The 16,880-nt window shown below is 35.6% G+C and overlaps 1 protein-coding gene across 1 annotated transcript; it reads left to right on the top strand.

Moving 5' to 3' along the window:
• Positions 1–16,088: 16,088 nt before the first annotated feature.
• On the top strand, positions 16,089–16,493 carry LOC123237358 (prefoldin subunit 4-like). Its single transcript, XM_044664242.1, has one exon. The coding sequence runs from the start codon at positions 16,089–16,091 to the stop codon at positions 16,491–16,493; it is 405 nt and encodes a 134-aa protein (XP_044520177.1).
• The last annotated feature ends 387 nt before the right edge of the window (positions 16,494–16,880 follow it).

Here is a 16,880-nt window from a genome sequence, read left to right as displayed (position 1 = left end):
AGCACTTTAATGGTCATGTTTTAGATAGAATAATTACATACATATATTAATTATAATAGTAGCTAACATTTACATAGCACTTTAAGATTTGCAAAGTGCTATAAATATATTATCTCATTTGACTCTGACAACTCTGAGAGGTAAACACTATCATTATATCCATTGGCAGATGCAGAAACTAAGGCTGACACAAGTTAAATGACTTGCCCAAGTTCACATAACTAGTAAATACCTGAGGTAGGATTTGAACTCAGGTTTTCCTGATTCCAAATCCAGGACTATAGCCACCATGCCACCTAACTACTTCAGCTATACCACTGAGCCTTATGATAACCCAGTAAAGCAGGTATCATAGTTATTACTATCCCCCTTTTACAAATTAGAAGACTGAGGCCCAAAGAGGTTGTCATTTGCCAACAGTCACAAAGTAATTCAAGATTCAAACCCAGGTATACCTGAATTCAAATATATGTCTCTTCAGCACTGTGTTCAATATTGCTCCCTTCTAATCTTATCATGACAGGAAATTACACTGTTCTAGAAGGGATTTATTCATGATAAATCCATGCTGGCTGTTACTGAACATGTCTTCCTCCTTTTCTAAGGATTCACAAACATCTATGTCTCACTGAAAGCTGCTCATCCCTTTCTACCAGCTTGTGGAGGGTTTGTGATTTTCAGAGATGTGATGAAAAATTGGCCATCATTTGATCAACGTGATAATATTCTCCAAACAAGTAGGCTTGACCTTGGACAAGACACAAAGTCCACTTCCAGGTCCATATTCAAAACCTTGCCATTTGGTATGAGTTGGAAACGTTTGTCTCCCATTAGCTGAGTGTTTGAAAACCCAGGATCTCCTCTGCATTATGATGAGATATCAGAAAGTAAGAGGGCACGATTTTAATGGGGTATTTAATAATATAATCTAGAATTTCAAATAAATTAAAGTCAAGTTTATCAGTCTACAATTGGAAGAATCCAACTTTGCTTTAAAAAAAGCAACAAAAAACAAAACACCTGACCCCACACTTCCAGGCCGTTCACACTTGTATTGTTCTCCATAATTTTTTTGTTGTTGAAAGAACATTGATGGGCAACTAGGTAGCACAGTAAATAAAGTCTGGAGTTAGGAGGACCTGGATTCAAATTTGGCCTCAGATGCTTTCTAGCTGTGTAACCCTGGGCAAGTCACTTAACCTGGCCTATCCCTTGCCACTCTTCTGTCTTAGAATTGATTCTAAGCCAGAAGTTCAGAGTTTAAAAAAAAAAGACCACTAATAACTCAGTAATCACATGTGAAAATATTTTCACTAACCTAGGACACAGCTCATCTAGACCCTGCAACCTGAACGCATGATGGGGAAGTGAGATGTTCTCTTACCATCTACTTATTTATTTTGTGTTTCAAATGGACATTGTTTTTTTCTGTTGTCCCACTAAAGATTTCACCTGGCAGGGAAAAGAGAACCAAGCTAAGAGATGAATAGTTTTGTCTTCCATTACCATTATACCATTTATCATTTATTTATCATCATATTCTCTCACTTTGCCTCCATATAGGTTTTATAATCCTACATACCTTTTTTCTTTGCTTTTATTCGGTCCTTTCAACTCTTCATGTTCCCATTTGGGGTTTTCTTGGCAAAGATACTGGAGTGGTTTGCTATTTCCTTCTCCAGCTCATCTTACTGATGAGAAACAGAGGCCAGCAGAGTAAAGTGACTTGCCCAGGATCACACAGCTAGCAAGTGTCTGAGCCTTGCTTTGAGCTCAGGAAGGGGAGTCTTTCTGACTCTGTCCCAACCCTTTCTCTAAACTCTCTGAAATCTGTTTTTCAAAAGTCTACAGCAGATGTCAGACTATGCCTGGCATTCCCCTCCTTCATCTATTATTGTAGAACTTCCTTCCAAAGTTTCCATTATTTCTACTTGCCAGTCAGTTCCTCATTCATGATGAGACTCACTTCTAGAACAGTAGTTGCCTTTGTTGCCTTCTTGATCTTCTTAAGAATAAAATTATCAGCAATACTGACAATTGGCTATTATTAGCCACAGTCCATAATTCAGACAATGATTGAACAAATCATCATAAGGAAGAAAAAGGAAAGGGCTTGTTATGACACTTTTCAATCTGGAAAATATCCAAGGCAACCTTATATTAACAGTAAAAAAAGAAAATAAAATTACTTCTTCAATGTGGCTAGAACAAGAGGAATTGTTTATAACTCATATCTTAAGGGAAAATATCATTCATTTCCTCATACTATGTACTTCTGGATGAAGATACTTTGATGTAATATGCATTCAAAGAAGTGATGCTATATAAGGGAGAGAGAGTACCAAATAATTTTGAATGCTTTCAAATTTTTATTTTTTACTTTTTGTCTTAGGTTCTATTCTTATCAATAAGCAGGAAGTTGATAACTAGAGCACTGAGCAGAAATTGATAATAAGAGCAAATGATAACTAGAGTATCCATGTACCCTTAAAAATAATTGTGTGTTCTAGAGAAAGAACTATGGAGCAGAAATGCAAAAGAAAAATATGTGATTGAACACATGATTCGATGGGGATATGATTGGGGATGTAGATTTTAAATGATCACTCTATTGCAAATATTAATAATATGGAAATAGGTCTTGAAAAATGATACATGTAAAACCCAATGGAATTGCTCATTGGCTTCAGGAGGGGAGAGGACAGAGGAGAGGGAAAGAGCATGAATCATGGAACCATGGAAAAATATCATAAAATAATTAATTAAATACATTTAAAATATATATATATTTGTGTGTGTGTGTGTGGAGGAGGGTTCTGTTTTTAAAATCTCCAGTGTTCAAAGACCATTTAAAAAAATAATAAATAATAGAAGTTTAACATAGTCCTTTCAAAAAATCAGTGATCAATGTCTTTGAGCCAAATTTTTGAGGGTAGTATTTTTTTTGTCTAAAGTGATTTGAATGATACCATTACAGAATCATAAATTTAGTTCTGTAGGGACTTTAGAGAACAGTTAATAAAAACTCCTTATGTTAGCAATCTTTAAAAGTCTTAGCCATACTTGCAGAGAGTTTTCTCCTCCTATACTCTAAAGGCATATGGAGCTCTCAATTCTTTAGTTGTCAATTTCATACTTTCTGATCAAAATGGAAGTTAAAACAAAGGATTAAAAATTTTTAACGATACTTAATTCTCTCTCTTTTCAGACCATCATTCTTTTGTATATATAACATCAGAGTATTTTCACCTATAAATGTAAAGTATGGGAAAATGATTTGACTTAACACTTAACATGTGTTTGCCTCAATTTTGTCAAGTATAAAATGGGGATAATATAATAATAGCACCTACCTCTCAGGGTTGTGAGGATCATGATATAATATTTGTACATAGTAGGTGCTTAATCAGTCCCTTCCTTCTTTCCTTCCTTCTCTCCCTTCTTCTTTCCTCCTTCCCCTTCTTCCTTTCATTTTTCCTTCCTTCTTTCCATCAATGACCACCATAAATCCTCCACAAGGGATCCATTGGTGTCCTTTGAGCCCTTAAGGTTGTGAGGATGTCAGTGCAACACATGTGCTTTCCATCTGTTATCCCTCAAACTTCTTTCATGATGATCCCACTTCCTTTTCAAGTCATATTTCTCTGATGAGATCTCATACACCTTTCTTATAAGCAAAGTATTGGTAATATGCTATAAATTATTTAAATCCATTGCTTTTGGGATGGACTATAATTTTGATTCTTTAGAGATTAAGGTATCCCATGATTCATAACCAAAGTGTTTCACTGGGAAAATGTTATAGTCAAAAGGTTGACTTTCTGTTTCAGGAGATAGTTCAATCTCATGGAAAACCTTTTAAGTTAAATTGTTCACTAATGTTAGTTTGTTCACAAGGAACACTTTGTTCAGAGTTAAGTGTTTTGTGTGTTTAGTCAACAAATAGTATATGAAGCAGGAATATGTGTGCCCTCTTTAGCTTTCAGCCAATTTTCAGCAAACAATGCAGTCCTTGTGACAGGAACTATTTTTTTTTTCATTTCTTTGTAGCCCTAGCATTCATCTGGCACATAGTAGGTGCATATTGTTCAGTTGTATCCTACTTGTCATGCCCCCAATTGGGGTTTTCTTGGCAAAGATACTGGAGTGATTTGCCATTTCCTTCTCCAGCTCATTTTACAGATGAGGAAACTGAGGCCACCAGGGTTAAGTGCTTTGCTCAGGATCACATAGTAAGTGTCTGAAGCCAGAATTGACCTCAGATTTTCCTGACTCCAGGCACAATGATCTATCCACTTTACTACCTCGCTACTCCAAGTGTTTAATAAATTAACTGACTGATGCATCATTTGCAAAAAAGTTTCATGTTCCCTTTTCTTGTTTTCATGAAGGATACCCTTAATATGAATGGTTCATAGACCATTTTCATAAAGATTTTTTGTGACAAAGAACATTGGTGCAATGGAAAGAACTCTGGATTTGGAATCAGAAGACCTGGGTTTGAATCCTGACCCTGAGCTTCAGATTCCTCATTTTATTAAAGATGGATATTAAATACTCATGTTAAATATTAAACCTTTGAGTTTTCATCTAATGCTAGATCTCTAATCTGATAATACTAAGTGGGCAGAACAGTTAGTAGATCTTTTTTTAAAGGGGAGAATGGGAATAATGGTACCGTCCATGTTTCTCTCCCATTCTTTAGGTAATCTTTTCTTTGATATCCCCTGGAAATTAGTCCTTTTCTACTTTCAGAATTTTGTTGCTTCTTGCCTGGAGGAAAGGAAGGAAATAAGCATTTATTAAGTGTCTACTATGTAAAAGGAACTGTACTAAGTGCTTTATAAATATCTCATATGATCCTTGTGATAACTCTTGGACATAGGTGATATTATGATCCCCATTTTATAGTTGGGAAAACTGAAGCAAATAGAGGTGAAATAATTTGCTCAGGGTCACACGACTAGTAAGTGTCTGAGTCTGGGTTTCAACTCAAGACTTCTTGACTCTACACTCCTGATAGCAAACCTATGACACGTGTCAGCACTGACACATAGCAATTTTCAATGACACATGGCTGCATGCAGCTGCATACAGAGAATTATGGGGCCACATGCTGAGGATGAAACGTTTGCTATAGTGTAGTTTAGACACTCTGTCCCAGAAGTCTATAGGCCAAAACAACTGTCACCTAGCAGGTAAGTTAAATAATTAGTTTTTAGTTTATTAAATACAGTTATATATTAAAATTATACATTTTTGTTATTTAAACTATAAATATCGTGAAATTATGTTGTTTTTCTTGAAGTGACACACTACCTGAGTTATGCTCGGTTTTTTTTGGCAAATTTTGACACACCAAGCTCAAAAGGTTGCCCATCATTGCTCTAGACCCAACATTATCCACTATGCTACTATCTGCTTCTAGGTGGCTTGGGTATATTCTCTTTGTTGTTCATATAAAACCCCACCAGAAAAGAATCTCAAAGCTAGAGATCTCAATCAAGATCTCATCTCAACCTGATCAACATTTTCTTCCACAATATCCTGAACAAGTAGTCATCTCACTTTTGCTTAAGGACCTTCAGTAATTGAGAACTTGTCATTCTACTTGGAATAGTTTTAATTTTGTTTTTTCTTACAGAAAACCCAAATCATTCCCTCTTCAACTTCTACCAGTTGTTTTCACTGATTTTCTCTAGTGTCAAGCTGAAGAAGTCTAATTCTTCATTCAAGGTAGTCAATCAACAAATGTTTATTGAATGCTTGTTATATGCCAGGCACTCTGTTAGACACTAGAGATACAAAGATAGAAAAAAAAAATAGTTTGTACCCTCAAAGAACTTGCCTCATATTAGAGAATATAGCAAATAAGTGGGTAAGTATAAAATAATTTGAAAAGGGAGAAAGCACCACAAAAAATCATCAGCATTTCTACATATTTTCAAGAAAACTTCAGCAATAAGAGTTAGAAAGAGAAACTCCATTTAAAATCACTCTACATACTATTGTGCTCAAAAGGAATAATAAACTGGAGGAATTCCATGTGAACTGGAATGACCTCCAGGAATTGATTCAGAGTGAAAGGAGCAGAGCCAGAAGAACATTGTACACAGAGACTGATACACTGTGGTAAAATTGAATGTAATGGACTTCTGCACTAGCAGCAATGCAATGACACAGAACAGCTCTGAGGGATTTATGGAAAAGAACCCTACCCACATTCAGAGGAAGAACTACATGAGAGGAAACACAGAAGAAAAACAACTGCTTGAACACATGGGTTGATGCAGACATGATTTGGGATATAGACTCTAAATAACTACTCTAGTGCAATTAGCAATAATATGGAAATAGGCCTTGATTGATGACACATGAAGAAACCAGTGGAAATGTGCGTAAGCTACAGGGGGAGGGGGCAGGTGGGGTGTGGTTTGGGGGAGTGGAGAGGAGAGTAATAACATGAATCATGTAACCAGGGGAAATTTTTTTCTAAAAAAAAAAAATAATAAAATCACTCTAGACAATATAAAATATTTGGAAATCTATTTGCCAAGACAAACACAGGAATTATATGAACCCAATTACAAAACACTTTTCACATAAATAAAGTTAGATCTAAACAATTGGAAAAAGATTAATTGTTCATGGGTAGCTGAGCTAATATAATAAAAATGACAATCCTACCTAAATTAATTTACTTAGTGCTATATCAATCAAACTACCAAAAAACTATTTTATAGGAATAGAAAAAATAATTACAAAATTCATCTGGAAGAATAAAAGGTCAAGAATATCAATGAAAAAAAATGGGAAGGAAGGAGGCCTAGTAGTACCAGATCCTAAACTGTACTATAAAGCACTGATCATCAAAACAATCTGGTACTGGTTAAGAAACAGAAGAGTGGATCAATGGAATAGATTAGGGGTAAATGACCTCAGCAATCTAGTGCTTGATAAACCCAAAGATCCCAGTTTTGGGGATAAGAACTCACTATTTGATAAAAATTCTGGGAAACCTGGAAGACAGTATGACAAAAATTAGGTTTAGATCAATATATCCCACCCTTTACCAAGATAAGTTCAAAATGGGTATATGATTTAAACATAAAGAGTGGTATTATAAGTAAATTAGGGGAACATAGAATATTTACCTGTAAGATGTATGGAGAAGGGAAGAATTTATGACCAAACAAGAGACAGAGAACATTACAAAATGTAAAATGGATAATTTTGATTATATTAAATTAAAAAGGTTTTGTACAAACAAAACTAATGCAACCAATATTAGAAGTGAAACAACAAACTGGGAAAAAAATTTTTTAACAAAATTTATCCAATAAAGGTCTCATTTCTCAAATAGGTAGAGAACTAAGTCAAATTTATTAGAATCAAAAGTCATTCCCCAATTGATAATAGCCAAAGGATATGAATAGGCAGTTTTCAGATGAAGAAACAAAGCCATCAATAATCATATGAAAAAATGTTCTAAATCCTTCCTCATTAGAGTAATGCAAATTAAAACAACTCTGAGGTTCCATCTCACATATAGCAGATTTGCCAAGATGACGGTAAAGGAAAATGATAACTGTTGGAGAGAATGTGGTAATATTTGAACACTAATGCATTGCTGGTGGAGTTGTGAACTGAACCAACCATTCTGGAAGGCAATTAGGAATTATGCCCAAAGGGTTATAAAATAATACATACCTTTTGATCCAGTAATATTAACTATTATGTCTATATCTCAAAGAGGTTTTTATAAATGGGAAAGGATCATATGTGTACAAAAATATTTATAGCTACTCTTTCTGTGGTGGCAAAGAACTGGAAATTAAAAGAAGTCCATTAATTGGGGAATGACTGAAAAAAATGTGGTATGTGATGGTGATGGAATAATGTTGTACTATAAGGAATGATGAACAGGATGATTTCAGAAAGAGCTGGAAAGACCAATGTGAACTGATATCAAGTTGAAATAAGGATAACCAAGAGAACATTGTACACAGTAACTACAATATTGTAGAACAGTCAGTTGTGATAGACTTAGCTACTAACAGTAATTCAGTGATCCAGGATAATTCTGAGAGACTTATGAGAAAGAATGCTATCCACCTCTAGAGAAAAGAACTGTTGGAGTAGGAATGTAGATGAAAGCATATTATTTGTTGCTAGTTTTTTATTCATAAAAATGAATAATATGGAAACATGTTTTGTATGATAATACATGTATAACCCAGATTGAATTCCTTCTCAATCTTGGGAGCGGGGAGGAATTAAGGGAGGGAGACAATATGGATCATATAACTTCAGAAAACTTATGTAGAAATTTGTTATTAAAAGAAAAATAAATATTTTTTTAAAAAGAAGAAGAAAAGGGAGAAAGCATTGACAATTAGTGCTGATGGTGGGGGCAATCAGGAGATGTTATCTGAGCTGATTCTTCAAAGATGCCAATTATTCTAAGAGGTAAAGATAATCATTGTCAAAAAAAAAGTCAAATGAGAAAAGTTTATCCAGGAATAGGGAGTTTTAACAACATCAAAAGCTGCAGAAAGGTCAAAGCCAAAGAAGATTGAAAAAAAGGCTACTGAATAGAAATTAAGAGGCCATTGGCAAGCTTGGAGGGAATAATTTCAGTTCTAATTTATAATGCAAAAGTATATCTAAGACTGGAATCTTCTCTTAGAACCCTTACTTAACAGTATGCAGAAGAGGCAGACACAGATTAGAAAAAAGGAAGCCATGGGTATGGTATGGGTGGGTGGACCCTGGAATTGAAATCAGAAGCTTGGGTTCTATCCCCAACTATATCACTTTTACTTGTGTGGGATGTCAGCCTGAGTTGGGTAAGGCCTTTTTTGCCTTCAGTTTTTCCTCATCCATAATATGAAAGAACTGGACTGAATAATCTGTAAGGGCTCTTTTAACTCAAAACTCTATGCTCCATATGATGGGAAATGGAAATCATCTTCATCCAAACCCCATTTGCCACTAGATGTCACTCTAGCTAAGGTTTTCTTTTTTTGTTTGTTTGTTTGAAATAAGCCCCTGAGTCTCAGGAAGAGACCATCTAGATTCCTACTGACTAAGGGTTCATAAATAAACCAAAGAAAATGGCAATAAAGGAAGCTCAACCGAGCTCATACACTGAAATAGAGAAATCAAAATTTCATGGACATTTCATTTTTCAAACAAAAGACTTGTTTCTGATCTACTATTCTTTGTATACTTTTGTTGTTCAGTTATTTCAGTCGTGCCTGACTCTTTGTGACTCCATTTGGGGTTTTCTTGGTAGAGATACTGGAACAGTTTGCCATTTCCTTCTCCAGCTCATTTTATAGAAGAGGAAACTGAGGCAAACAGGGTTAAGTGACTTACCCAGGATCACACAACTAATCAATGCTGTGAAATGGGATTTGATCCCACTTTTTCCTGACTCTAGTACCAGCATTCTATCCATTCATTGTGCCACCTAGCTGCTCTGAATTTACTGAACTTCTCTTCTAATTTGTAGAGTGTTTATAGTGCCTAGAATGAAATCATTCAGTTATTTATTTACTTATTCATTTGGTTATGTATTAATTTTGGTGAGGCGGCGTAGCCTAATAGATAGTATTAGACTTTTATCTCTGGAGGTTCTGGATTCATGTTCTTCCTCTGGCTCTTACCAGTTGTTCCTCCATGGTCCTCATATAAAATGAGGCTAATGCCAGTAGGTACTTACCTCGAAGGGTTGTATGAGGTTCAAGTGGGCGAATGTACAAAAAAGCACTTTCAAAACACTATTTAGACATCAACTATTATTGCCATTATGTTAACACTAAATAAGGATCATGTCCAAAATTACATTAGAAAAACAAATGCTCCTTCCCCCAACAGGTTACGGGGGAAAGGAATCAGGATGCACAAATGCTTTAAACTTAAATGCTTTTTTCAAAAGAGGTCTGATATTTAGAAATCAAGTCACTACATATGTATGTATGTATGTATGAGCACACATGTATATGCATGCATAGACACACATGTGGGGTATATACCACCATCTAAATGTTGGTCCAGGAGGGGGCTGAATGCTCTCCAGCTGGATCAAATACTCACCTGTGTTTGTATATACACATGTATCTGGCCTTTTTCCTGAGTCACTCAGAAGAAGAACATGAAAACACTGAAAAATGTTTACTTGTACCTGTGTTATAAACTCTTTTCTAGGCTTTTAATGGAAGTATGGCAGGGGCTACTAGAAGAAAAGAAAGAAAAAGGAGCTTTTTTTAGTGAAATATCTTAGGAGGAGCTAGGTAGCATAGTGGATAGAGTTCCAGGCTTGGAGTTGAGAGGACCTGACTTCAAATATGATCCCTAACCATTTTACGAAAAAAAACTGAGGTCCATAGAGAGTTGAGGAGAAATGACTTGCATAAGAACACATCACTAACCAATCCTGGATTTGAACTAAGGATCACTAACTCCAAATCCCCTGCTCTTTCCAGTAAGTCACGACCTCTGAGACTTTAAGAAAAAAAAAAGCAGATCCTTTTTTTTTTTTTTTTTTAAACCAAAGTGATGGGGAGTCTTGTGTTAAGGCGTTAGAATAAATCTTTTCCATGGAATACTGTCTAGAAATAAGAAATATAGTCAGTCCTACTTTCTTTACATGGGTAATTTTATTTTGTTGTGTCTGCAAATGAATAATGGCATCCAAGTAATTATGCTCTGTACACTTTTCCTTTCTTCGGAATTTCAGATACATCTTTAAGGAAGAACACAACATAGAAGTGCATTCTGCAAAATATTCCAGTGCTGCTCTGTTACTAGCCAGGAATAAAGCTACACTTGGTGTCCTTTTCTTGGGGCTACGATAATGATTCACTTTAATTTAGCTGTTCATCATGTACATTCCATGCACAAGGAAGAGGTTAGTGGCTCGTTTCCTACCCCAAATTTGAAAAGCAAACTCAGTTTAAAAAAAAGAAGGAAAAAAATGCTTTTTTATGTGCTCAGGATATTAGGCAAGAATGAAGAGAAAAAAGGGAACTAGAAAGTGTCTATTTGGTTTAGATGCTTCTGCTAACAGAACCACAGAGTATGTAGCTCTGACAGAGAACAAAATTCTCTCATAGCTAACCCTAGGAGTAAATAAATAAATAAACCTTCCAAACCTAACCTGGCCCTAGTTCAGTTCATCATTCCTTGGTATAGAATCAATCTCAAGTCTTGGATCAGAGGCGAAGGTTTATATACAATCAGTTTTTTGTCATTTCCCCATGTCCTTGTAGTAAATTAAGAGCTTGAAATGAAAGTATATGCTGACAAAAAAGAATTTCCAAGGACTATAGTTCTTGGTTCAAATTGAAGTTGCACTTCAGTTTCTTCTGGCTAATGAACATTGGTTTTCTAGATGATTATTTTATCATAATGAGAGAATATTTTTTAAATTTTTTCCCTTTTTTAAAATTTATTTTGAATATTTTCCCATAGTTACATGTTTCATGTTCTTTCCCTCTCCCTCAAGCCCACCTAACCCCCCTTAGCTGAAGCACAATTCCACTGGGTTTTACATGTATCACTGATCAAGACCTAATTCCATATTATTGATAGTTGGACTAGAGTTATCCTTTAGTGTCTTCATCCCCAATAATATCCCCATCAGCTCATGTGTTCCAGCAGTTGTTTTTCTTCTATGTTTCTACTCAATGAGGGAATGTTTTGAAATGACTTGAACATAAGTTTCTTGATGGCAGGGAACTGTCCCATTTTTTGTCTTTGTATCTCTAACACTTAGAAGAGTGTTTTTTAAATAATTTTTAAAGACAAATGTTTATTGAACTGAGTTCAAATGAATCAGATCTAAGACAGATTAAGTAAGTTGTCGATTTCCTTCATTACTTGGCCATGTTGATGTCCATGGGTTAGCAGACCATCAAGGGGAAAATTATAGAAGGATGAAAATATATATTGTATTTCGAAAAACTGTGAGAAATACAGTTTCACAGTGAGAAATATACATAAGAACTAAGAATAAGTAAGATAGGAACAGCTAGATGGCTCAGTGAAAGAGTAACAGGCTGGAGTAGGGAAGACCTGGGCTTAACTCTGGCCTCTGAGGCTTCTAAGCTGTGTGACTTTGGGGAAGTCATTTACCCCTAATTGCCTACCCCTTGCTTCTCTTTAACTCTTGCCTTCTGCCTTGGATTCAAAATTTTTTAATTAAAAAAATTTTTTTAATAAGATATTTTTAAAAATATTCATTCATTTAAGCTACAAATGGACATATAGATTGACATAATATAACATAGGCAAAGCTTTAAGAACAGAAAGTGAACCATATATTATTAAAAATGGATTTTCATGATAAATGGAAAAATGATAATTCACTCCACTATTCTGCAGAGCATTAGATATCTGTCCTTCCTAGGTATTATTATTTTTCTGATAAAAACATATTTCCTAAAGGAAGAAATTATAAGGTTAAGAATGTTTCTATTTTACTAGAATCTGCCTTGTGCTGGGTATGGGACATGGTGTTAAGATATAACAATGTGGAAACCAACTAATTTCTACCCCATAAAGAACTTCCAGAGGGATATATGATGAGGAGGATTTCTACTGATTTTGAAATGTTTAAACTCTCAAGAATTAACATTTTCTCATTTTTTCTTGTCTCACACCATTATTTGATAGTCCAAAAAACATCTGAAGTTTGGGAACCTCTATAAGAATCAAAAGGCTCATTTATGGCAGGGATCCTCAGCTCTGGCCTAGGTCCTCTGTTTCTGGCTAATTCTACCTGTTCCTTGCATTTTTCTAGAAATTTCCACAACCCTTCCACACTTTTCCTATTTAAGTGAAAGCCAGTACCTAGCATCTCCTTGCCTTTGACATCAGACATGGAAAACCAATCAGACATGCCTGCCATTTTGCCAGCTTGGTTTAGCAATCCTGATGGCAGTTTATCCAAAGGACCATCCCTGACGCTTCTTTCTCCTCCTATTGGATCCTAGAAATTGCATCCATCTGTGCTCATCTTTACCAGTGTTTTGGGGATATGAAGAAGGTTTCACAGAAGATTCAGATAGACTAGTAATATGTAAAACAATAGTTCTTTTATTATGGTTTATTTTAACTCACATGAGGGGAGGGCATAGGTTCAAAAGAGAATGGGGAATGTAGGGGAAACAGGGGAAGGCTACAACCAGAGAGACTGATGAAACCTTTAGTCTTAGATGATGTCACAGGTTAGGTAGAAATAGTCTCTACCTACTGTCTCCATTAGGAAAAAAAAACAGAATAATTAAAAAGGGATGGGGGTAACACATTAAATCCTTAAGAATTAATTTTGGAAAAAATCTAAAGTACAAATGCAATCCTGGACATTCGTGTCTAGAAGAGCTCACAGGATTATGGGATCAGATATCTAGAGATGGAAGTAACTTCAGACACCATCTAGTCCAACCCTGTCATTTTACAGATGAGGAAACTGAGGCATTAAGAGGCAAAGTGATTTTCCCAAGATCACACAGGATCAGAGGAGGAGTTTGAACCTAGGTCATCTGATTTTCTCCACTAAATACCAAGGTGACCATTTTTAAAAATGACCTTCTTTAAGAATTGTATTTAGGGGCAGTTGGGTTGCTCAGTGGATTGAGCGTCAAGCCCAGAAACGGGAGGTCCTTGGTTCAAATCTGCCCTCAAGGCACTTCCTAGCTGGTTCACCCCTGGCAAGTCACTTAACCCCCATTGCGTAGCCCTTACCACTCTTCTGCCTTGGAACCAATTGGTTCCAAGACAGAAGGTAAGGGTTTTAGGGGGGAAAAAAAGAATTGTATTTAAATGATTTTTACTAAAAAATCACTAAAAAGTATGATCACACTTCAGAATAAAAAAACCACAACACTAATATGAAAATTTCTTTGTTACTTTATGCAAATAATAGGTTATGGAATGAACATGTCTTTCTGAATTACAACCAACAAACTCTTCAGTGTGTCTGGCTCTTTATCTTAGGTTTTAGGCTTTAAATAAAATTTGCATGAAGAGTCATAAAGGAATGATGGGCTATTACAAAGAAAGGGCCTTTTTGATCCAGGACACTGAACTTCAGTGTCTATTGCTATATTTGCAACATGAGGAAATGAGAAAGTATATATAGGAAGATCATTTCTGGGGAGATGGGGAAAATCTCCAATTTCCCAAATCACTATCAAAAAACTTTTTAGGGTGTCATTTCCTATAATCATGACCCAATCAACTTCTTGGGCAGTTCCTGCTCTTCAGTTTGAGAAATTCTGACTAAATATTTATCCATTGTATTCCCCCATAGACCTCCTCAGTCTAATCCAGTATTTCCCAACCTGTGCCTGTGTCAAATTTGTATGATTCTGCAATTTCTACTGGTATGCAGCTCTTTATTAAAACCCAGCTATCACCAACTAGGTGCACAGTGAATAAAGAACTGGGCCTTGAGTCAAGAAGACTCATCTTCCTGAGTTCAAATCTGGCCTCAGAAACTAGCTATGTGATTCTGTGCAAGTCACTTTACTCTGTTTGCCTCAGTTTCCTCATTTATAAAATGAACAGGAGAAAGAAATGGCAAACCATTGCATCTCTGTCTTTGCCAAGAAAACCCCAATATGGAGTCATGAAGAGTCAGACACAACCAAAAATAACTGAAGAACATCATTCAAGATTATTACTTCTTAAAATCTATAAGAAGTTCTATTTCTTTCTCAGGCTACTCCCCCCGCCATCCCAAGTCCTCTTCTTCCTCTGGTTCCCCAAGTCTCACATAATGAGGAAGGAGGAGAAGGTCAGTGGTAGAGAATTTACTTGTTATAGTTCGGGTTGGGAAATAATTTGGTTAATTTTCATATTGAGTTCCACAGAGAGGAAGTGGACATTAGTCTCTGTTCAGTGCCTTGTTACTGAATTCTTTCTGAACACTGTCTTTAGCATTATTGGGATTGTCATTACTATTTAGCTGGCAACATTGCTGGGTGTAGCTAGTGACCCAGTGGATAAAGCACCAGGCCTGAAATTAGGAAGAATCAGATTCCTGAGTTCAAATCTGGTCTCAGACACTTGATAGTTGTGTGACCTGAGCAAAGCACTTAACCCTGGTGGCCTCAGTTTCTTCATCTATAAAATGAGCTGGAGAAGGAAATAACAAGCCACTCCAGTATCTCTGCCAATAAAACACCTAGAATGGAGTCACAAAGAGTCAGACATGACAGAAATGACTAAACAACAAAAAGCAACAGTGCTGCAAATAGCATTTTCTAAAGGCAGCATAATGCAATGAAAAGACCAACAATTTTGAAATCAAAAGACCAGGGTCTGAATCCTAACTTGGTCACTTATTAATGATAATACCTTTCCTCATAAAGTTGTTAGAAAAATCAAAGGAGATAACAAAAACAGCATTTAGCAAACCTTATAGAATGATAAACACTAGCTATTTTTATTAGTAGGGTACCTAGATGGTACGGTAGATAGAGCTCTGGGCTTGAAGTCAGGGAGACTCATTCTCCTGAGTTCAAATCTGGCCTCAGAGATTTCCTAGCTGTGTGACCCTGGTCAAGTCACTTAACTCTGTTTACCTCAGTTTCCCCATCTGTAAAATGAGCTGGAAAAGGAAATAGCAAAACACTGCCACATCAATCAGACACAACTGAAAATGACTGGATAACAACAACAAAATTATTATTACTACTACCTATTTGAACTTGGTTAAGTTACTTACTTCTTACTTGTTCATTTCAGATTCCTCATTCCTTAATGAAGAAGTATTGGAGTAGATAGTTTTTGAGATTATTTCCAGTTACAACTCTGTGTTCTAGTGAAGTCACCCTAAATGTTTTTTGTTAACCTTTATCTTCTGTCTTAATATCAATACTGCATATTGGTTCTAAGGCAGAAGAGCAATAAAGGTTAGATAAGTGACTTGCCTAGGGTCACATAGTTAGGAGGTATCTGGGATTAGATTTGAACCCAGCACCTCTTGCTTCTGGGCCTGGCTATCCATCTACTGAGCCATCTAGCTGGCCCCCTGATTAATGTCTTTAAGAAGATATGTAGGGTCCAATCCCAATATGGCCGCCACCATGAAGAAGGCGGCTGCAGAAGATGTCAACGTCACTTTTGAGGACCAACAAAAGATTAACAAATTTGCACGGAATACTAGTATAATCACAGAACTGAAGGAAGAAATAGAAGTTAAAAAGAAACAGCTTCAAAATTTAGAGAATGCATGTGATGATATATTGATGATGGATGAAGATTCATTAATGATTCCCTATCAAATTGGTGATGTTTTTATTAGCCACTCTCAAGATGAAACCCAAGAAATGCTGGAAGAAGCTAAGAAAAATTTGCAAGATGAAATTGAAGCATTAGAATCCAGAGTTGAATCGATCCAACAAGTGCTAGCTGATTTGAAAGTTCAATTATATGCAAAATTTGGGAGCAACATAAACCTTGAAGTGGATGACAGTTAAAAGTTTCTAAATATAAATTTTTTATTTGTTTAATAAACTTGAATATTGGTAACAATGATTTCCATTCTTCATATGATGTTGAAATCAAATCAACATTTTTTTTCTTTAAAAAAAATTCCAGTCCTTTATTTAATGAAAACCTGCCTATTTTCATGTCTTGCTTATTTATTTTATATTTTTTAAAGAAAAAGCAGCCTACATCTATGTATTTTGCATAATAATAATAATTTCAAGGTAAGGGTCTTTGTGTCCTGTTTATTAAAGCCAGTTAAGCAAAAAAAAAAAAAAAGATATGTAATAAGTAGTTACTCTCTAAAGAAAACCTACTATAAAAATTCACTCATGTTCTTGTGTTTCCACTAATTAAATTTTAAATATTTCCATTAG

The sequence above is a fragment of the Gracilinanus agilis genome, chromosome 1 (assembly GCF_016433145.1).
Source record: "Gracilinanus agilis isolate LMUSP501 chromosome 1, AgileGrace, whole genome shotgun sequence".
NCBI lineage: Eukaryota > Metazoa > Chordata > Mammalia > Didelphimorphia > Didelphidae > Gracilinanus > Gracilinanus agilis.
Note: the sequence above shows the minus strand (reverse complement) of the source record. Positions and strands in the feature narration are given on the sequence as shown.